This window comes from Semicossyphus pulcher, unplaced genomic scaffold (assembly GCF_022749685.1).
Source record: "Semicossyphus pulcher isolate SPU_LCO1_2020_fin unplaced genomic scaffold, fSemPul1.0.p SCAF_14, whole genome shotgun sequence".
Classification (NCBI taxonomy): Eukaryota; Metazoa; Chordata; class Actinopteri; order Labriformes; family Labridae; genus Semicossyphus; species Semicossyphus pulcher.
The window spans coordinates 834,716-856,440 of record NW_027211648.1 but is presented as its reverse complement, the minus strand read 5'-3'; the positions used below and the strand labels follow the sequence as shown (position 1 = coordinate 856,440).

The following is a 21,725-nucleotide window of genomic DNA, read 5'->3' as shown; positions in this document are numbered from 1 at the left end:
CTGTTGCCACGTCATCGGACGCTCCGTCACCACCAACAACATCAAACATGGCGGCGTCCGTCCGGGAGAAGCAGACGGGTTTGTCAAACCGAGTTTTCTTTATTAACGGTTGTTTTTCAGGGACAGACAGCGGCGTTCACGGGCTGCGGATAGTTTAAACTATACTGAGTCTAAAAGGAGAGATTTATTCTGGACTGTCATCTCTCTAACCAGCTAACCAACCAATCGGCTTTTCTAACTAGCCGCCAGTTGAACTGATTAACTGACGTTTCAGTTTCACTACAGATACCGAAACTCTTCATACTCCTACATAAACAGACAGACTAATTAGAGTGTTTACCAGTTAGCAAAAAATCTAGATAGCTGCTAAGCTTCTTGGCTAACGGTATTGCTAGCTTTCTAATGCCAGTGTTAGCTAGGTGAAGCTAGCCTGCAGCCACCAGTAAAGAACTCGTTTATTCTCTAAAAATGTAACATTTTGAGAATCTCAAAGCCTTCCTTCCCTCCATTACACTCTTAACTGTGTGGTGTCAATGTTTGTGCGTTGTAACCAGAGTATAATGCAACTGTGTGCTTTTAAACGATAAAACATAGGGACTGAGAAGAACTACATTTGTCTGTTTGCACAAATAAGGTTTGCACTTAATTTCGTTGTACATGTACAATGACAATAAAGATATTCTATCTATTCTATTTCAAAATATGTTTTCACCCCCCCAAAAAATCTATCTTTTAAGATATTAAAGTAGTGTAAGAAAAAGTACTTGGATCCGCAACCTAAGTAAAAACAGAAATACTGTTGTCTAAACATACTCCAAGTTAAAGTACAGAAGTATTAGCCAAATGTACTCAAAGTATGTAAAGTAAAAGTACTCTTTATGCAGTAGGACAGCTTTCACTGTGTTGTACAGATGACAAAGTGTTTTTTATTACTAACTATTACATGTATGTGCATTTTAATGTTTGAGTTGGACAATATGGAGCTTTTATCTATACTAGCTGTAGTTTAGTAATAAAGCACTGCATCATATCATATCAGCCTAATGTATGCTTTAATGTTATAAAAATGAAATATTTTCATGGTGCTGTGGGTGTGTGAACGATGTGTGTGTTTGTTCCTGCAGTCGCTCTGAAGCGAATGCTGAACTTCAACGCTCCTCCTCTGAAGAACACAACAGCTGAGCCCGTATGGAAGGTAAAACAAACACACACACACTCAGAGACTCAATATTTGTCCTAACTTTCTTCATGTCGGAATAAAATCCATGTCGTACTACAGACGTTGATCTTCCATCCTGTCTGTGTGTGTTCAGGTGTTGATATACGACCGGTTCGGCCAGGACATCATCTCCCCGCTGCTGTCTGTCAAAGAGCTCAGAGACATGGGCATCACCCTGCACCTGTAAGACACACACATGTTCCCATGTCTCAAATCCTTCTTCACAAAGGTTTCACATTCAGCCAAAGTACCCTGGACTTTTAGTTTACTTTCCACGGAACTAAAAGATTCAATACCAAAGAAATAGGTTAAAAATACTGCAAGTAATCAGAAGCTCCGAGCCCCATTCCGGTACCCTTTTCAGTACTACCCCCCCCAGCTGAGACAGAGGAGGGTTAAAATAATGTCCCAGGAACTTAATTTAGACCACGGTCCCTCTGGTGGAAATGCAATAAGGTTCCTGGTCCTGGGGAAAGTTCCTTCAGTGTTAACTCAGCTAAAGATAGAAACTGTCTGTTTCAGGTTTTGAAGCTATGACTCAAACAAAGTTTAATAAAGTTTGTGTGTTTTTTTTCAGTCTGCTTCACTCAGACAGAGATCCTATCCCAGAGGTTCCAGCCATCTACTTCGTCATGCCCACAGAGGAGAACATCGACAGGATATGCCAGGTACTCACACAGCAGGAGGTCTTAGCTGCTCATCTCAGTCCAATCAAGTGGTGCTTAGCATGTTAGCATTCTCACATTAAGCTTTTTTGTGTCAATTTGTAATTTATAATGTGTGTGTGTGTGTGTGTCTGTCTGTCTGTCTGTCTGTCTGTCTGTCTGTGTGTGTGTGTGTGTGTGTGTGTGTGTGTGTGTGTGTGTGTGTGTGTGTGTGTGTGTGTGTGTGTGTGTATGTAGGATCTGAGGAACCAGCTGTATGAGTCGTACTTCCTGAACTTCATCTCTGCCATCAGCAGAAGTAAACTGGAGGACATCGCCAGCGCCGCTCTGGCTGCTAACGCCGTCACTCAAGTCACCAAGGTAACAGTGGTTACTCTATGATGCAGTGTGACATTATGCACTACATAAGTCTCCATATATAAACATGAACAGTATGTTGGAGCACGAGAACCTTTACAAAGAAAGGCCACAAATTATACATCAGTATATAATGTGATGGAGGTGGATTATAAAAGTGTTATATGTGTGTGTGTTTTTAGGTGTATGATCAGTACCTGAACTTTATCACTCTGGAAGACGACATGTTCGTCCTCTGCCATCAAAACAAGGAGCTCATCTCATACCACGGTAACACACACACACACACACACACACACACACACACACACACACACACACACCTGTGTTTACTTCGGTCAATTTTGGGGTATTTATAAATACCCCTGGAGACTTACGTCTAGTGTCCGTCCCTGAAGGTGACTTAAATCACATATTTGTTGAAAACAGTAAACACACCTTTTCTTTTTTCTTTAAAATCACCTTTAAACTTTAAAACACAAAGGAACAAAACATTTTGAAGTCCAAGATCCAGTAAAACCGTTTGTGTGTCTCCCCTGCAGCCATCAACAGAGCCGACATCCAGGACACAGACATGGAGGCCATCATGGACACCATCGTGGACAGTCTCTTCTGCTTCTTCGTCACTCTGGGTGAGTTTGTGTGACGAGCCGCAGCTCTCAGGTTCACTGTGAGGGTTCTGATATTTTCAGCGTTAACTTCACTGTATTTACCAGGACTGGATAACTCTGTGCCATAATGTAAAAGCTCAGTCAGCTCAGTCTGACCAGGCTGTTGAGCGTGTCTGTCGGCATGGCCATCCTCTAAGCTTTCTTGTCATTAAAAGCAGACAGAAATAGTTTTATCAACTTCTTTTAGTTCTTCTAACCTCCCTGTGTGGAGGCTCTAAGCCTCCACTCATGTCAGAGAGTCGAATCAAGTCAGTGGCAAACTGCAATTTTCCTCAGAGAGCTCTACAAACTGTCCAAAGTCCGACACCCTGTATCTTAAGACCCTTGATTCAGATAAGGAAAAAACGACTGAAATGCCTCTATCGTAAGAGGCTGCATAAAGGTTGGAACGAGTTATTCAGCAAATGTTTTTTTACAGTGATTCAGTGACTTTGAATAAACAAAATAGCAACTTTTTCCCACACAGACACGTTATAATGACTTGGTATTTAGAATAAGAAAAACATCTTCCTCGTTCGTATCCGACCTGCCTGTGTGCTTCCGTTTCTGTCCAGCAGGTGGAGCTGTTCACTTAAATCTCTGTCAGAATAACCACATCATAATGATGCTTGTGATTTAAAAAGGTTTTTTGTTGCATTGAATATTTTATTCAATCTTTTCATGTGTGTGACGATGTTGTGTTCGCTGATCAGGTGCGGTGCCGATCATTCGCTGCCCCCGAGGAAACGCAGCAGAGATGGTTGCTGTGGTGAGTTCATGCTGACGTCAGCCAATCAGAGTCATTCACTGACAAAACATCAGTTTTCATTTAACTCATAAGTCATATTTGGACTCTTTTCTCTATGAAAGGGATAGATCGGGTTTGTCTGAGGTACTTCTCAATAGTGTACTAAGTACAGCAGATAACAGTCAGTGACTGTGCAGAGTGAGACATGGTGCCGAGGGACAGGACTGACGACGACGTGAAGCGATGAAAAGAGGAACTTCAGATACAAACACAGTTTTTAAGTTTAAACACCATTCAAGTTAATTTTCATCCAACTTATCGGCCTTAATTGTTCTAACAGTTTCTCATCATCAAATCCATAATGATAAAAAAGTTCACAGTAATAAGAGAGAAACACATCACCTTTAAATTACAATATCACTATAATGTGTGTGTGTGTGTGTGTGTGTGTGCGTGTGCGTGTGCGTGTGCGTGTGCGTGTGCGTGTGCGTGTGCGTGTGTGTGTGTGTGTGTGCGTGTGCGTGTGCGTGTGTGTGTGTGTGTGTTGTAGAAGTTGGATAAGAAGCTCAGAGAGAACCTGCGGGACGCCAGAAACAGCCTCTTCACTGGAGATAACATGGCCGCCGGACAGTTCAGGTAAACAATCAGCTGAATGTAATTTAAAACTACTCTTCCCATAATGCAGTGCTGTAACACCAGCAGATCCGGCCTGGCCTCTGTGTGTAATTACACTATTTGTTTTTTGCTCCTCTGCAGTTTCCAGCGGCCTCTGTTCGTGCTGGCTGATCGTAACGTGGACATGGCCACGCCCCTCCACCACACCTGGACCTATCAGGCGCTGATCCACGATGTCCTGGTGAGCTGTCAAGTTACCTGTCTCAGAACGAGCTCATGCACATTCATAAAAAACATGACTGCTCACACTTCAATATCAAAAACAGACATGTTTAAAGTCTGGACGGACGTGGAACAATGTGCTCGTTCACCTCTCAATACGCCCGGTGCTTCCTTCTGAAGACTTTAAATAAATAAATATGAAACATCCTCAGGTATTTCCTCAAACAGCTGCTGACTGTAGTTTCATCAAACAAACAGGAAATGGTTTGTTTGTTTTGGGACAAAGAGAAGATGAGCGACACAGATCCTCTTTAAGGACGGTAACCTTTCAATCAAACAAAAAGCAGCTGTTCCTTTTGTTTAACATTGCAACTGTGTGTGTGTGTGTGTGTGTGTGTGTGTGTGTGTGTGTGTGTGTGTGTGTGTGTGTGTGTGTGTGTGCGTGTGCGTGTGTCAGGGATCCCCAAAGACACACACACACACACACACACACAGACTAATTCATGCAGAGCCAGAGCGCTGTCAGCTGCTGAGGTGCTGAGGTTAATACTGACAGCACTGGAATGTAGCGTTACATGGATGTGTTATGTAACACGTCATCAGCACCCGCACACACACAAAGATACACACACACCTGCACCGGCACAGCATGAAAACTTCATCCTCAACACGTCCTTTAGTCTCATATTCCTCCTTCATGACACATTTTTCCTTAAAGGGAGATCTCTGATAAAAAGAGCGAGAGGAGAGAGAAAGACTTCGGCTAACCTCGGTGCCTGTCTCTCTGCAGAGCGACCACATGTCTCACATTCACACGTTCTCATTTTCACTCTCGTTTGCATGAAAAGGCTGAAAAAGAGAGGAACAACAACACCAGCAGGCAGCGGTGGAGTTAGATGAAGAAACGCAGTCGTACAAAGAGCATTCGAGAATCAAAATCACAGACAAGCCAAGCGAAGGGCAGGACAGAAACAAGTTGTACTGTCGGCTCTTCATGAGTCAGACAGAGAAAGAAACCGACACTGTAAACTCGTCAATTTGTTTTAGAAACAGGTTAAATAATTTAGCTCTCTGACGTCTTCGCTCTGTTGGCTCGTCCAGACTCCAGACCTTGATCTGCTTTTTGTTTTGGTGAGGTCGGTCCAGATGGCAGCGCTGCCTCTCGCTGGCTGCACACTCTCCATCTTTCTCCTGTTTTTCCTATAAATATGTCAAAAGTCTGAACACAGCCAGCCACCACTCAGCAGGAGACGGGATCCCAGCGCTGGATCTCCCCCCTCATCCCTCCTCTGTTCCCATGGAAACAGCCTATTATGATCTGCTGTGTTTGGGACGAGGATTTGTTCCCTGTCAGCTCCTGTCGGGACTCACTGTGGTGTAATCAGTATCGATGTGCTGAAGGTGGGCCTGTCTTTGGTCGGGACTTCATCCCAGACGTGTTTCACACCGCAGCGCTCTCTGGGTGTCTTCTGCTGGTCCTGGATCAGCTGTTCGATTCATTAAGTGTCTCAGAACCACTTTGGGATTTTAGGACGATCAGAAGCATAAACTGAAGTGAGATGAGGACATCTTTGGTTTTTATTGGTTTCACACTCGATTTAGTGAATTCAAAAGACTTGAAAGGCTGATTTAGATCATTTAAAACATTTAAAAGACAGAAAACTGCGTCAGCTGTGGGTTTATGATGAACCTCTCACAGGTGCTGGCAGAGACGGACCATGTTACCTGCCAAGACAACCAAGAGAGTCACTGCTCATGTGTTTACACCTCAAAGACAACCTTACACTCGGTGGAACAAATCTTCAATATGTGTGCTTCTTCTTCAGGACTTCCAGCTGAACAGGGTGGTGATGGAGGAGGGCGCGGGGGCGGAGCCATCTCCTGCCGGTGCCAGACCAAAGAAGAAGAACAGGAAAACCTACGACCTGACTGCTGCGGACAAGTTCTGGCAGAAACACAAGGGCAGGTCAGAGAGATGGTTCACCGTTACACAGTGTTTAATTCAAAGAATATCTGTTCATTGAGATCTCACCTGATTTATGGGGGACACTCTTCAGGGTCCCATTGCCGGGGTTGTTCTGTCTGACGCTGAGGTTGTGTGTGTTTGTGTTACAGTCCGTTCCCAGAGGTGGCCGAGTCGGTCCAGGAGGAGCTGGACACCTACAGAGCCCAGGAGGACGAAGTCAAACGCCTGAAGAGCATCATGGTGAGACACACGTCTCGACATGTGTCTGTCTTTAATGAACTAGCCACAACTCAAGTCCGAGTCAGAGGTCTTATCTGCCTCACAGAGGTCATCTTCAGGGTTCAATGCTCCCGTCTAAGTAGTGATATTAAAGGTGGAGTCCACAAGCTCCTGTCTAAGTCTTCAAAGTCATCTTTAAGGCCTGACGTCCCAACTTCCTTTAGATCACTTACAGATCAGGTTTAACCCTCCAGTGGTTTTCTGAGTCTCTGAGTTCGCCTCATTACATTCAAAGGAAATGTCCAAAGTCTGTTCAGTCTTTGTTGCCAAGTCACAAACTTTAAGTCAGAATCACGAGTCATGTCCAAAAAGCCAAGGTCGTATCAGCAGACGTTCCCAAAGTAATATTTGCTTCTCTAAGATAACGGCCACGTTTAAGACGTCCAACCAAAACCTTTAACGCCTTTAGAGGCCCAGCTGTCGCCCTGAGATCATGTCCAGGTCTCCAGGATGATATCCACATCCCCGCGCTCATTTTTTAGCCATCAGTCTTCAGAGACATTTTCTAGCTCCAGGGATCAAATCCAAGTCTCTTTGATCCGACCTGAGACTCAAGCTTAAATATCTAAGATAATCTCTCCATGGTTATATCTGAAATGTCCCGAGTCTCCGAAAGCTTGTCTCAGGCACCGTGTCACAAAGGTCATGTCCAAATTATAAAGATAAAACCCAAGAGTCTCAAAGTCTCATCGATCATGTCCAAGTCTTTAAATCCTGGCAGAGTTACAAAGGTCATTTTAAAACCATCCCAAGTCCCAGGGTCATGCCGACGGATCTGCTTCTCTGAGATCATGTTGGAAGGTCACGGCTCAGTTTTGAAGGGCACGTTGAAGATGTTAAAGATGATGTCAGAGTGACTAACAAGGGTTCAATGAAGAGATACGGAGCTAACAGTGAGTTCAACACTGCAGGAAGGATTTACATCGTCTGAATGTCACAGCGACAGTTTATCACAGTTTAACTCTTTAATGTTCTGTGTGTGTGTGTGTGTGTGTGTGTGTGTGTGTGTGTGTGTGTGTGTGTGTGTGTGTGTGTGTGTGTGTGTGTGTGTGTGTGCGTGTGCGTGTGCGTGCGTGTGCGTGTGCGTGTGTCTCTGCAGGGTTTAGAGGGAGAGGATGAAGGAGCCATCAGCATGCTGTCAGATAACACAGCCAAGCTCACCTCTGCTGTCAGGTACTGAACGCAGTGTCTCCATCCTCCTAAGTAACCAGCAACATCACAGCTTTTCACTGAACATTCTTACAAAGTTAAACACGTGAAATAAAACAAGGAGCGCGTACTTTCATGCCCGTGCATCTTGGGGCCCACAGAGCATGCTCAGTCGATTCCTCCTTCAGCTGAGATGGTTGGCAGCATGTCTGTGAGACTTCCTGTTTGACTAATTATTGGCTCTCACTGACTTCCTAAATGTTACAGAATATGACGGAAAGGTAGTTTTTTTGAGGGCACTTAAAAACACTGTTCGACGTTGGACCGTGGCTCCTTGTCCAGTGATTGTTGATGGAGAAAACTCTTGAGAAGTGCAGGGCGGGTCATCTGCAGCTCAGGGTCAAAGACACACTGAAAGCCCGACCACCTTTATTTGTTATACATGAAGAAAAACGGGACCTGGGGGATCACACATGCAGTATGGTGTTTACTTCCAACCCCCCACCAGCTCACATGTTTACCTCCCAGCTGATACAAGAGGAGAGCATGCCGTCCTTTCCTTTGACAACACAACCAGAAGCAGAACATCTCAGGAAACAGCTGAAGAGGAATTTAATTAAAGTGTAGAATGGAGACGGGTTTTGTTTGTGTGTGAAACAACCAGCTGGAGGATTTTTGTGTGATGGAGAGGTTTTCCTTTGTGATCTTGTCCAACAAATAAGAACGTGACAAACTCAGGTTGTTTTTCTCTGTTTGTTTGCGTGCTGCAGCTCTCTGCCTGAGCTGCTGGAGAAGAAAAGACTGATCGACCTGCACACCAACGTGGCCACGGCCGTCCTCGACCACATCAAGGTACACCGCAGCTCCAAACCTCGGCGTTACGCTGCAGGTCACACCGAGTGAAAGTGAGAGTCCTTCCTGTCGTGTAACTCGAGTCTGTTTGTGTCCTCAGAGTCGTAAACTGGACGTTTACTTTGAGTATGAAGAGAAACTGATGAGCAAGTCGACCTTAGACAAGTCCCTGCTGGACATCATCAGTGACCCAGATGGTACACACACACACACACACACACACACACACACACACCTTTACTTACAGATCAGACTAACTAATCTGTGTGTACATGTTTGTGTTCATCAGCCGGGACCCCAGAAGACAAAATGAGACTTTTCCTCATCTACTACATCGCTGCTCAGCAGGCTCCGTCAGAGGTAACACACACACACACACACACACACACACACACTGATTCTCTTACATCATGTGTGCATCCACTGTCCCCTCTGGATTTACACCTGAACTCGCTCTGTTGAAACCTGTGGACGAAGCTCTGACTGTAGAGGAGCTGTTCCCATGAGTGGGTCCAACAATGATTCCTTTCACAGCGGGCTAAGTCAGTGTAACTAATAACATCCATGAGTAAAGTCTGGCTCTTTGAGGAAACGGCCTCTTTTTTTTTCAGCGTCCAAATATTTTCCGTGTTTTTATTTTCAATCGGCTCCGATGCCACTTTGCATCTCCAGAAACTAAAAACAGAACGTTGTTTCCAACCCGCTGCTCTGATGGATGTGTTCGCTGTCTTCTGATGTGTGTTACTGGAGCTGTCATCGTATTTCATTATGAGTCACCAAACCAGCCCTGAACCTGGTTTACCGTAACCGCCAACACTTGGCTCAGACGTGTCAGTTGTTCTCCTCAAGTCGAGGCGGAGCAGTTCAGGAGACGATCACAACACTGCACACAGAGCAGAGCTCAGTCCAGCCACAGCCGATCTACAGGAAGGTGGTGGAGCTCATTTAGGCTATGTGGACGCGTCCTCCATGTTGTTAAGGTCACGTCTCCTCTGCGTCTGTTTAGCCACATTTTGTAGCACTTTCACCATGGTGCCCCTAAAAGCTGTACCTACATACACGACAGACATGAATCCTATTTGACCTCACGTCAGCAGTATGAATATCTGTAATCTGTTGAACATGTCACAGGCAAAAGAACTATCGATGTAAACCAACCGGTATGCTTTTCAAAATAAAAGCCTGATCTGGCATCTCTGGGAAGAGACTCCCCTCGTTTGGACACGATGCTTTTATTCTGATGTTTCCCAGGGCAGATGTTTGCCTCCCTCCCTGCTTAGTAAACAAACCTAGTCGTGAGTCTCAGGTAGGCCACAGCTACATCATATTAATAAAAGAAATAGCATCAGGTTAAGGGGTTATTCCTTCTGCCGTGCTCTCTCTGTGACAGGAGCAGAAAGTGAGCTTTGGCACCTGGAGGAGCAGGAGCAGGAGCAGGAGCAGGAGCAGGGTTTGTTACGGGGACGCTGAGTGTTTTCTGGGATGTATTAAAGGAGATGATACAGTGACATGAGGATTGTGGTTTAGTTTCTCGTCCCTGAGCGGCTCAGTGCTGCCAAATAAAACCTCAAAGTGAAGAAGAGACTGTGACACTCTGTGGTTCAGTGTTTACTTCCAGGAACAGAACGGGGACGCTGAGGGGAGATGAGATCTGTGGGTTAGAGGGAAATTAACGACAAGACAGAGCTCCTCATTCTCCTCTGGGGTGACGAGATGGAACAACTTTCCTCTCAACAAAACAGACCTCCAGCACTGTCACCGTCAGGGTCAAAGGTCAGGAGACAGCTGTCGGACAAAGATTTTTATTCAAATGAAGGTATTCAGTCAGATTTAATGCTGCGTTTAAGGACAAGCATGGAAAGCTGGTTATGTATAAAGGTAGTTAAAAGTTTAAGAACAGAATCACAGATTGAGACAAAGAGTTCATGAAAATATCAAATACTGATCCGATCCAGAGTGAGCTCGTTCTCTTTAAGTCTCAAATCACTACAGCAGTAAAAAAACGATGGAGATCTGGATGTGAACGTTGAATTAGAAACGGTCAAACCAAACTCCATTCAGAAAACAGTCATTTTAAGTCGTGTTCTTGTCGTCTCACAGACAGACCTGACACAGCATGAACTCTGTTTACCACCCTGCCTCCTGATGTAGTTCTCTCAGCATCCTCTCAGCCTGTTTATTGTCATTAAATCTCAGTAACATCTGTTTGTTGTGGCTTCATAGCGCTGTAGTGAGACAGATCTCAGCCCACCTGTGACTTGCTAGATACAGTGAAACTGCCACTCAGCGGAGACAGACGGACAGGCGCTCCACAGCTGAAACAGAACGCCGGTAGTTGGTGTCCATCGGAGAAATCCTGGTACTGATCCGAGCTAACAGCTCATCACACTGGGCTCTGGTCAGCCTGAAGGAGCTGGAAGCAGCAGGAGAGTTGATCAGACACAGCTCAGGAGGAGGAGGGGAGGTTAACCAGCTGTGAGGGGACAGGAGATGCTCTGAACACAGACGTGAAGGTGTTTGGCTTTCAGACTAGATTTGAGGGGAATTATTTAAGAAATGTATGTAACCAATGAAACACTAAAGATCACCTGATCAAACTTTCAACACTGTAATAGTTTGTGATGAAAGTGAAATGAATGCATTAGACACCTTTAGCGCTCCAGTCGGGTCGGGTAAGACTGAGGACGTCATGGTCTCCCCCCTTAAACCACTACCACCACAAAATGACATCAACATGTCGGGTACGTCACTCGGAGCCGTTCTGTCAGAGCAAAAGAAGACAGAATCACCTCTACCGAGCAGACTGTCAACAAGAACACGTTGTCGGCTAGCAGGAGACCTGTCAGGCCCCAGGCTCGGGTGGTTTCTCCTCAAAGGTAGTTGAGTTCAGGTTTTCCTCTTGAGCTCCGTCTCTTTGGACAAATTCAACAGAACCAAAGTTCTCTCTGCATCTTGGATGACTGTCCTCCGTTTCCTCCCGTCGTCCCGGCCAGGCGTTTTCACTGATGCTCAAAGTCAAACAGCTCAGGGGACGCTTACATCACCAGCTGCGGATTGGCAAACAGCAGAAGTGTTTTTTAAACATGGTTCCAAGTCGGCCTCGAGTCCCTGAAACTGCATCTTAAAGATCAATAGCTCCATTATGGACACGCCAAGAAGATGGAGAGCATCTTCTTGGCTCTACCATGTTCATAATTTCATCATGATCCCGAAGCAGAACAAAGGTGGCCAAGCGTCTCTCAGAGACCTGCTCAGAGTTCCTGTAACAGGAACACAGCTGGAACAGGTTTAGTTTGGCAGAAAACACGACTCATCCTTCATGAAATGACAGCGACTATTGAGTTTGAGGTTGAGGAACAAACGCACAATGAGTTCTGTCTTTGCTTCATTAGCACATATAATCAACTTATCCAGTGAGGAGGTTTGAAACGTGCCCAAACTTCAGTTTGAATCAGTCAGAGCAGAAGCAGTCAGTCAGTCTGTCTCCAGCAGCTGCTGAGGGCACAGAGCTCCTCTGCACACCTGTGAAAATAATCCAGTCCGTCTCTATTATTCACTCATTGATCATTCAACATCAGGTAAACAGAGGGCCAAGCTTTTACTGGAGGACACTCGGCTGTTCATCAATGCTGCAGTGAACCTCCAATAACAACACTCGCTGAGGTTCTCTGTAATCAGTGACATCACTACTGACGAGGTAAATGTAGTGTTTTTATATCAGGTTAATGTGATAACATACCTTTAGTGAACATCAACATGAAGATGTTGAAGAAATGCCATCAACTGAATCATAGAGAGACAAACTCGTTAGCATCAACATTACAGCATCCACACCCAGTCATCGGCTATGTAAGCCATGATAGCGTTAGCTTACCTTTTTAGGTGAGTTCTCCAGCTCATACAGAGGTCAGCTGTTACCTGTTACACGACCAACACGTCCTCATATCTACATGCTTGTACCTGAGAAACACCTGGAACAACAGGTTATGATGTGAAGTGGATGCAGTTTTGTTTAGGCACCAACACTACCTGGTTAGATTAAGAAAAAGAGAAGAGTTCAAAAATGACTCATAAGTGACATTCAAGGACGACCCGGGGAACACGAGGTCAGTGCTTTGTTTGCAGCTCAGAGCTCCGCTGTGGCCCGGCTGGAGACTCTTCAGATGTCAGTTGGCCTGTCTGTTGTTTCTGTGCAGATGTGCTTCTCTTGTCGGTCATTAATTGTGTTTTCAGCTAACCCTCCTGAAATAATGATGTTTTTATTGGTCCAGCTGTTCAAACAGCGCAAAGAGCTTCTGAAAAAGTGGGCGTGGCCTGTTGAGTCTGCTGTTTGACACTCTGAGGCCTTCTCATCGAGCTCTGTTCAGGTTCACAGCTCGTCCTCGTCTTCCTCTGCTGACAGACGGTGTGACAGCTCCCCCCTCTTTCTTTTCTCCCTCTTTTGCCCACCTGAGTGACAGATCATCCCAGGATCACCCCCCCCACCCTCCATCACCACCCACTCTCTCTTTCTCTCCCTCTCTTCCTGTCATCTGTGTTCATCCCTCTCCCTCTGTGACCAGCTCCTGTCTCTTTCTTTTCCTCTCCCTGCTTTGATCTCTCCCCCCTCTCAGACCTCACTCTCCCCCTTTTCTCCCCCCTGTATCTGCTGCTGAGTCTCCAGAGAGCTGCTGGACTTTCTGAGCGCTGCGGTGTGATTTGAGTCCTACAAAAACAACCACAGACACTTTGTAGACACACTTTCACGCGTCATGACATTAGCTTTGTCAGCGTAGTGTTTGCCGACCCCTCGCTCCTCTTCAGCTGTCTGTTGTTTGTTTCCAGAGTTTGTTGTCTCATGTTTGTGTGCTTGTGTGTTTCAGTCGGACTTGGAGCAGTATAAGACGGCTCTGATGGACGCAGGCTGTGACCTTTCACCTCTAAACTACATCAAACAGTGGAAGTAAGTCTGTCACAGCGTCAGGTTTGAGCAGTGTGAGCCTGATCAGTCCTGACCTCTGGTCACTCCAACTAACAGTGTGGTTCAGTTACTGTCTATCAGCAGAGTCAGTCATGTGCTGGTTCCCTCTCATCCTTTACAGGGCGTTTACAAAGATGGCCGCCACCCCAGCAAACTACGGCAACAGTGGAGTCAAACCCATGGGGTGAGTTAGGAACAAGATGTTCTTGTGACGGCTCCGTCGATCAGCTGACAGCAGCTCTGATTGGACGAACCTGCTGCTCTCATTTGAAAAGAGATTTGGTTTCAGCAGCCGTCTAAACACGGCTGCTCAGCTCTGCACAGGCTGAAACAGACAATACATATAATTCATTCAGTTGAGATGGGCCGTGTTCAGACTACCAGCTTAACCTTGTCCTCCTCCTCCTCCTCTCTTTCTTACCTCCTTTATTCATCTACACTCCCCCTTTTATTTCTCCTCCCTTGTTTCCTCCCTCCTCCTCCTCCTCCTCTCCTCCTGTCGTTCTCAGGCTGTTTTCCCGAGTGATGAACACGGGCTCCCAGTTTGTCATGGAGGGAGTGAAGAACCTGGTGATCAAACAGCATGTGAGTTCACTGCTCGACCTGATGAAGCTCAACGAGTTTGTGGACTGGTTCATCTGCATCGGATCGTGATAACTCCTGGTGCATTTAGCTTATGAACTATAGTGCACTTAAATAATTTGTGTAATTAACTCCGTGTGAGCTCTGTGGTTGTTACCTGCAGTGATTGAGATCATAACATTAGCTGGGTTAGCATTATGAGCTAGCAGGCTGCTAATGAGACGTTTGAGCTAGTCGCCGCTTTGCTAACTAAGAGCTGTGTCTCACGTCAGGATGCAATCACAGGATGAGTCGTTCGCCTAGCAACAGGTAGCTAGCTGGCCGCTTGAGAGTCCACCATCTCATTTGAATTGCTGTGCAGTGAATGTTGAGGTTCGTTGGACTGCTTAGGATGCACCCGATGGATCCTCGTCTGAAGGAGCCTTTGAAATGAGACAGCCTTCGACGCGCCGCTGTGACGCTATCAGCTGTGAAATGCGTGCTTCGTAGTACGCAGCCCCTGAAAGGGGACGCAGCTACTGTGTGCTAACAGGGAGCTAACAGGGAGCTAACAGGGAGCTAACAGGGAGCTAACAGGGAGCTAACAGGGACCATATTTAATAATCTTCTCTAATCAGTAATCACATGAAAAGTCGGCATTTGACCAACTCTAAAGCGGCCATGTTGGAGGAGAAAGGCTGTTCCTAATGTTTTCTCCTTTATCTTAAATATGAGATGTTTTCCCTTTGAGTCCTCCTCTGTCTTCTTCGTGTCTTTCCTGCGGTTGGTCCTCCAACATGGCGGCTCGTCCTTGGTAACGGTCAGCAGTCAGCTTCTGTCCTCTGCTGTCTGTCTTCACCTGAACACAGCAGGTCATTCCTCTGCTCGCTTTATTTGACCTGCTCCACCGCTCCACACTCCGCCCGCCTGCAGCCGCCAGGAGGTGACATCAAGCGCTCCTTGTGTAAATGGACTTTTCGTTCCTGGACCGCAGTGGGGATGATGACAACATGGAGGATGATGGAGGTGCTTCAGGGTGAAACTGGCACCAACATGGAGTCATTTATAATCCTCACAGACGCTCAGAGGGTGGTGCTGTCTGTTTTCTTCATACAGGAGCTGAACTGAAGAGCAGCCAGGACATTACAAACGCTCTGGACGGAGCTGATGACACAGATTTACAGACCTTTTCCACGCTCACGCCTCCAACATTTGAAAATAACTCTTCACCAAATTTCTGAGAAGTGACTCCAACAAAACAAAGATTAAAAGAGAGATTCTGCAGAGTTTCACCTAACACCGGCCTGAGACCGGAGCAGCAGAGACGGGATGACTCTGGATTATTACCGATGAAGTACAAACTATTATGATCAACAACTTGCCACAATACTCAAAGCTGTGGTGGACAGCGCAGCAGGCAGGTGTTTCTGTTTAGACCTGATGTGAACTCTTTCACAACTTTGTGTCAACAAATACAAACTAGAGAAAAGAAACGATGTTCAAAGACTGTAAATCGTTTACCACAAAATATTTCTACCTCTCCTGAATACATCCATCCATCATCCACACCGCTTATCCTGTTCAGGGCCGCAGGGGGCTGGAGCCTATCCCAGCTGTCATTGGGCGAGAGGCGGGGTTACACCTGAACGGGTCACCTGTCAATCACAGGGCTGACACACAGAGACAGACAACCTGTCACGCTCATTTAGAGTCACCAATGAACCTGACGAGCATGTGTTTGGACTGTGGGAGGAGGCCGGAGTACCCGGAGGGAACCCACGCATGCACGGGGAGAACATGCAGACTCCACACAGAGAGGCCCGCTACGTCTGAACCGGGATTCAAACCAGGAACCTTCTAGCTGTGAGGTGTCAGCGCTAACCACTGCACCACTGTGCCGCCCAGACTAGATAGATTTTTCCAGACTAAAGTAAAAAGTTCGAAGTTGAACTCACGGAGCTCTGGTGCAGTTACTGTGAGCACTGCTCGATGTGGACACGTTCAGCGTGTGACTAATCAAACTCTGTGAAGAAGAAGAGATTGTTTCCTTTGATCTCTCTGCTGAAGATTCAAACTCCAGGTTTCTGGAAAGGCATGAAAGTCAAATCTGCAATCTGTAATTATTTTTAATGATGAATGCAGATATTAAAGCTACGTCTTCTCTTCCAGAACCTTCCGGTCACTCGGATCCTGGACAACCTGATGGAGATGAAGTCACATCCTGTGAGTCACTTTATATTAGTCAGTTAATCTCACAAAGTCTTTTCAGTTCACTTCAGTCCACAGTTTGTGTGTGGACTCGCAGACATGCTCATTTTTGATAGTGAAAGTTTCTTCATGAACGATCGCAGTCACCAGGTGAAGGTCAGCCTGGTTCATCCCGTCATCGTCTCCAGTTTGTGAACGAACATTTCAAACATCTCAAACATTTCTTATAATTTCAGAAACATTTATAAGAAACATTTTAAGTGTTTTTACAGAAAAGTTTAAAAAACATCTGAAGCCATGTTTCTGCTTTTCTTATGTTCAGACTGAAACCAGCTCCGAGCTGACTGGTTCATCCTAAACACTGTAAAGTCCTCACACACACATATATATTTATATATATTTATATATTATATATTTGTAGATGTAGATTCATGTTAGAACAAGGCTCAGTAGTTTCCTCAAACAGCTGCTCACTGCAGCAAACAGAAGAAATAGTGCATTTGTTAGGATCTATTTTCAGCGGCGGATGAATTTGGTGCAGAGAGAGTTAATGAAGCTAAAGTGACTTTTTATTACCAGTTTGTCACCTCAGCTGTGATTGACTTACTGCAGTGCATCCTGGGAAATCACCTTAACCCATATTAACTCCTGTGTGTGTGTGTGATAGATTAGATAACACACACACTGCCCACAGTTAAACCGTGAGCTGGTCGACACACACACATGTGACGAGGATGAATGAGTGAAAATTTTTGATCAAGTCAGGTGTTCATCCCACACACACACACACTGTGCAGTTTTCTCAGCGTGTGGAGTTTCAGACGGCCAACAAAGATCCTGTTGTTGTGAGTCTGACAGGGGAGAAGAAAAGGGGGAGGGAGAGGAAGACTGGGATGAGGATGAAAGAAACGGAACATTCTCCCTCTATCAGATTCTCGTGTGTGTGTGTGTGTGTGTGTGTGTGTGTGTGTGTGTGTGTGTGTGTGTGTGTGTGTGTGTGTGTGTGTGTGTGTTTTATTGAAGTCTTGATACAGAAAATTTAAAGGAATAGTTCTATATAAAATACACAAAATGAAATGAAACAAAAGACCAAATTTGATGAAATGAAATAAAACCATGAAAAATAAAATATAAAAATATTCCATAGTCATGTTTCGAGCTTCTCCTCAGACTGTCGGATGAAGTCGTTTGACATGAAGCTGCAGATCACAAACACGTGTCTGCTGGGAGTCAGCCTCTGATCTGTCTGAGCGAGGAGACACCGAGCTTTTACTGTGAACACCTCAGAACTGTCGTCACCACCTGTGCAGGATCAGCACCGTTCAGGAGCTTCAGGGAGTTCGACAGACGAGCAGATGTCTCATGTTGCAGATAAAACTCAGCTAATGAAACTGCAGGCTTTGGGAAAGATGGACTTTGCAGAGTTTAGGGGCTGATGTTGAGGACCTGTTGAGTCCTTTATCGAGGAACAGAAAAAATCAGCTCTTATTTATTAGCTTGAGAAAGTTCCACGAGAAGCTGTTTACTGTCTCTGAACACAGAGTGAGCCCAGGTTTGATTATAACATCATTATGTGTGAACCTCCAGATAACGAGGCTTAGTTTTAGATTATTCGTCGGACGCACGGAGCAGTATCAGGGCCTCTTCTTGTTTCCTCTGCCTCTCCCTTTCATAACTAACCTTTCTGTAAATCTTCGGCCGCTCGTTGTTCCTCCCCGCGCTCCCTCTCACGCTCGTCTTTTAATAAACGGCAGCTGTTTGCTCGTCTGATGTTCCTCTTTGTTCTTCTTCCAGGAAACAGACGACTATCGATACTTCGACCCAAAGATGCTCCGAGGCAGCGAGAGGTACCACTCTGACACACATTTCTAATCACTTCTGAACAGTTCCAGAGTTCAGAAATGTCTCATCATCTTCACTCCTCTTCTTCCTCCTCTTTCTTTTCTTCAGCTCCATTCCCAGGAACAAGAACCCGTTTCAGGAGGTGAGCTGCGTTTGATGGATGAGATTTTTCCAGAACAGAGAGAGAAACAGAAACACAGGAGGGACTGGAAATGATTGTGCACATCACCGATCCTCTTTAGAGTCTAAAAACAGCTTCAGATTCAAGGTTTCATTCTGTCTCCTGCTCAAAGAGTCGTTGGGTCGTGACTTAACAACAGCCAGAAAATCAAACCTGCAGGCACTCAGAGTGAGGAGGAAAAGAACGATAACTAATCTCAGGATCTCCATCAGGGCAGAAATGATCTGAATAAAATCATGAACACGTCAGAATTGATCCTGAGTTTAACAGGAGATTATCAGGTACAGATATCTGTGCCTGACAGGCAGAATATCCCCCATAAGCCACCTTGGCAGCTGTTTTTTTCTGTCACATTAACACACAAGTTAAAAAGGATCCAGATATTTGCCGTCATGTCCTTTTCCTCCTTCATAAAACACCTGCACTGTTTGGTCTTTGTTCAGTAGCTTAAAGTCTTCTTCTCTGCTGTGACCGCCACAGAGACACGTTAAAACAACCTGAGTGACTCCTTCACAATAAAAGCCATAAGTTCCCTTCTGTCAGAGCTTTTATTGTGAAAAACCTCAGAAACTGAGACAGAAGCAGGTTGATCATGTGACTGATGTTGCTTCTGCTTCAGGCCATCGTGTTCGTGGTCGGAGGAGGAAACTACATCGAGTACCAGAACCTGGTCGACTACGCCAAGGTACGCTCGCACTGCTGCTCATGATGCTGCAGCTGAGTCGCTTCATCAGTGAAGAGATGAGAGCACACGATGTCTGAGCCGCTGCTGTCTCTTTAAGAGCCAGTGTGTTACATCTAACATGTTTAATGTTTATCATGACACCAATACCCACCAACTCCTCCTCCTCCTCCTCCTCCTCCATCACCTCCTCCACCTCCTCCTCCTCCTCCTTCTCCTCCTCCATCGCCTCCATCACCTCCTCCTCCTCCTCCTCCTCCTCCTCCATCGCCTCCTCCACCTCCTCCTCCTCCTTCTCCTCCTCCATCGCCTCCGCCTCCTCCTCCTCCTCCTCCTCCATCGCCTCCATCGCCTCCATCACCTCCTCCTCCTCCTCCTCCTCCTCCATCGCCTCCATCACCTCCTCCTCCTCCTCCTCCTCCTTCTCCTCCTCCTCCATCACCTCCATCACCTCCTCCTCCTCCTCCCCATCACCTCCTCCTCCTCCTCCTTCATCACCTCCATCACCTCCTCCTCCTCCTCCTTCATCACCTCCATCACCTCCTCCTCCTCCTCCTCCTTCTCCTCCTCCTCCATCACCTCCTCCTCCTCCTCCTCGTCCTCCTCCTCCATCACCTCCTCCTCCTCCTTTAGTGGGAACATGAAGATCTAACTTTGTGTGTTTTCAGTTCAAACAGGGGAAGAAGGTCGTTTACGGCTGCAGTGAACTCTTCAACGCTGCTCAGTTCATCAAACAGGTGAGACTCACACACCTGTCTCCTCCTCCCCCTCCTCCTCCTGCTCCTCCTCCTGATTATATATTATCAGTCTGGGTCTGTTGGTTCTTTGAAGCTGGTTAAAAAGGGTCTGGAAGTTTTTCTGTGAAGCACAAACAGGAAGTGTCTGTGAGTGTGATGATCACAAAGCAGGAAAACAAAACAATTATATCCATTGATCAGTTGCCCCAGTGCATGCTGGGGCAACTGATCAATGGATATAATCGACTTCCTGATGTACCTGCAATCACATGATCAACAGGCAGCCAATTATAGGAAGTCGATTCATGGATTCAGCTCAGTCCTCATTAAGCCTTCAAAATAAAAGCACAATGTTTCTCAAGATAACTAAAGATCAAAAATGGATCCTCAGACTGTTCAAAGAGTTCAAGCAGCTGGAAGGAAACAAACAAACACATTAAAGGAACAGTTCGTCTTTTTAACACGTTGGTGTTTTGCTCCACAGCTCTCCCAGCTCGGCCAAAAGTGACGTGGACACCAACAACATGTGAACCTCTCTCTCTCTCTCGCCCTCTCTCTCTCTCTCTCTCTGTCTCGCCCTCTCTCTCTCTCTCTCTCTCTCTCTCTCTCTCTCGCCCTCTCTCTCTCTCTCTCTCTCGCCCTCTCTCTGATCTCTTTATTCCAGCTGTTTTATATTAAACTGTAAATGGACTAAACATTTCCTGTCTTCACTGTAATTTCTGTCTCTTCCTGTCAGCACTAATAAAGCTAAAGACTAAACTCACAGCAGCCTCTCTCTTTATGTATTTACATTCATATAGAGCACATCAGTGATGCGACATGAGCTGACGCAGAGTTAGCAGGAAGTTGGACTATTTCTCCCAAATCTGTGTGTTAATGTGAGTGTGTTTGTGTGTGTGACAGTTTCACTATGTTTCTTAATCATGAGGACCTTGACCTTTGCACCTCTGATAAATATGATGGCTGTTATTGTAGTAAAATAAAATAATAAAATTAATTTAAACCGTTTCAAAGCTGAACTACGCGTGCGGGCCGGGCCTTAGTTCTGTAAAAAAGTTGCATTTAATTGGCTGTGTTAGAAGCCCCTTAGTTACCCTCAAGAAACAAGCGTGTCCTTTCCTGCTTGTATTTACTGTAAAGAAGGCAACAAGCTGTTGAAGTAAAATGATATTAAGCTGCTTAATATGGAAGTGATGCTCGCTCTCTTCCTGTCAGGCAGGAGGAAGTCACTGAGGTATTCAACAGACCAATCAGCAGCTTTAATTAGGACCCGTCTCTCGGGGGGGAAATATATCAACACCTGATGTTTGACATCAGAAGAAATCACATTACTTGTAAAAAGTTCATCTGGCTGCATCGCCGGGTTGTTTCTGTGACTGCACGGCTCATTGAACTCATCCACTGATCATTCCTGCAGACTGGAAACTTTCTCGACTCGTCAGAGGAGCAGGAAAACTGAGGTACCGCACACACACACACACACACACACCATCCATCACTTTAAAGGCAGCCTGGCACAGTGTGGTACAGATCTGCTCCTGTGTTCCTCCAAAAACAAAGAGATCAACCAGAGGATTATGTCATCGAGGCATTTTAATCTGTGTGTGTGTGTGTGTGTGTGTGTGTGTGTGTGTGCGTGTGCGCGGCGCAATAGGTCTGGGAAATAAAGCAGTTCAGTAGTTCACTAACTTTCTGATTCCTTCCCTCAGATAACTGAGCGTTCTCCTGACACTCGATTTCGCTGCATGTCTCATTTACTCGTGAACACATTTCCTGCAGAAGTCACACTGATGCTGGGAAACATGTCCTCATTGGGACAGATCACCAAAACA

At 45.7% G+C, this 21,725-nt stretch overlaps 1 protein-coding gene across 1 annotated transcript; it reads left to right on the top strand.

The window, feature by feature from the left end:
* Positions 1-20,652, top strand: scfd1 (sec1 family domain containing 1). Its single transcript, XM_069661469.1, has 25 exons — positions 1-78; positions 1,125-1,195; positions 1,314-1,402; positions 1,797-1,887; positions 2,122-2,244; positions 2,424-2,511; positions 2,784-2,873; positions 3,605-3,660; positions 4,190-4,275; positions 4,396-4,495; positions 6,303-6,442; positions 6,592-6,682; positions 7,821-7,894; positions 8,641-8,722; positions 8,823-8,919; positions 9,012-9,082; positions 13,585-13,664; positions 13,804-13,866; positions 14,192-14,267; positions 16,413-16,466; positions 18,246-18,298; positions 18,402-18,435; positions 19,094-19,159; positions 19,825-19,893; positions 20,378-20,652. The coding sequence occupies exons 1-25, from the start codon at positions 48-50 to the stop codon at positions 20,399-20,401; spliced, it is 1,899 nt and encodes a 632-aa protein (XP_069517570.1). The 5' UTR covers positions 1-47; the 3' UTR covers positions 20,402-20,652.
* The last annotated feature ends 1,073 nt before the right edge of the window (positions 20,653-21,725 follow it).

Bases quoted from the DNA above. Each gene is read 5' to 3' on its own strand.
- scfd1 (XM_069661469.1), top strand. From the start codon at position 48: ATGGCGGCGTCCGTCCGGGAGAAGCAGACGG. The intron at 4,276-4,395 runs GTAAACAATCAG...GCTCCTCTGCAG, and splicing joins ATGGCCGCCGGACAGTTCAG to TTTCCAGCGGCCTCTGTTCG. The intron at 4,496-6,302 runs GTGAGCTGTCAA...CTTCTTCTTCAG, and splicing joins CGCTGATCCACGATGTCCTG to GACTTCCAGCTGAACAGGGT.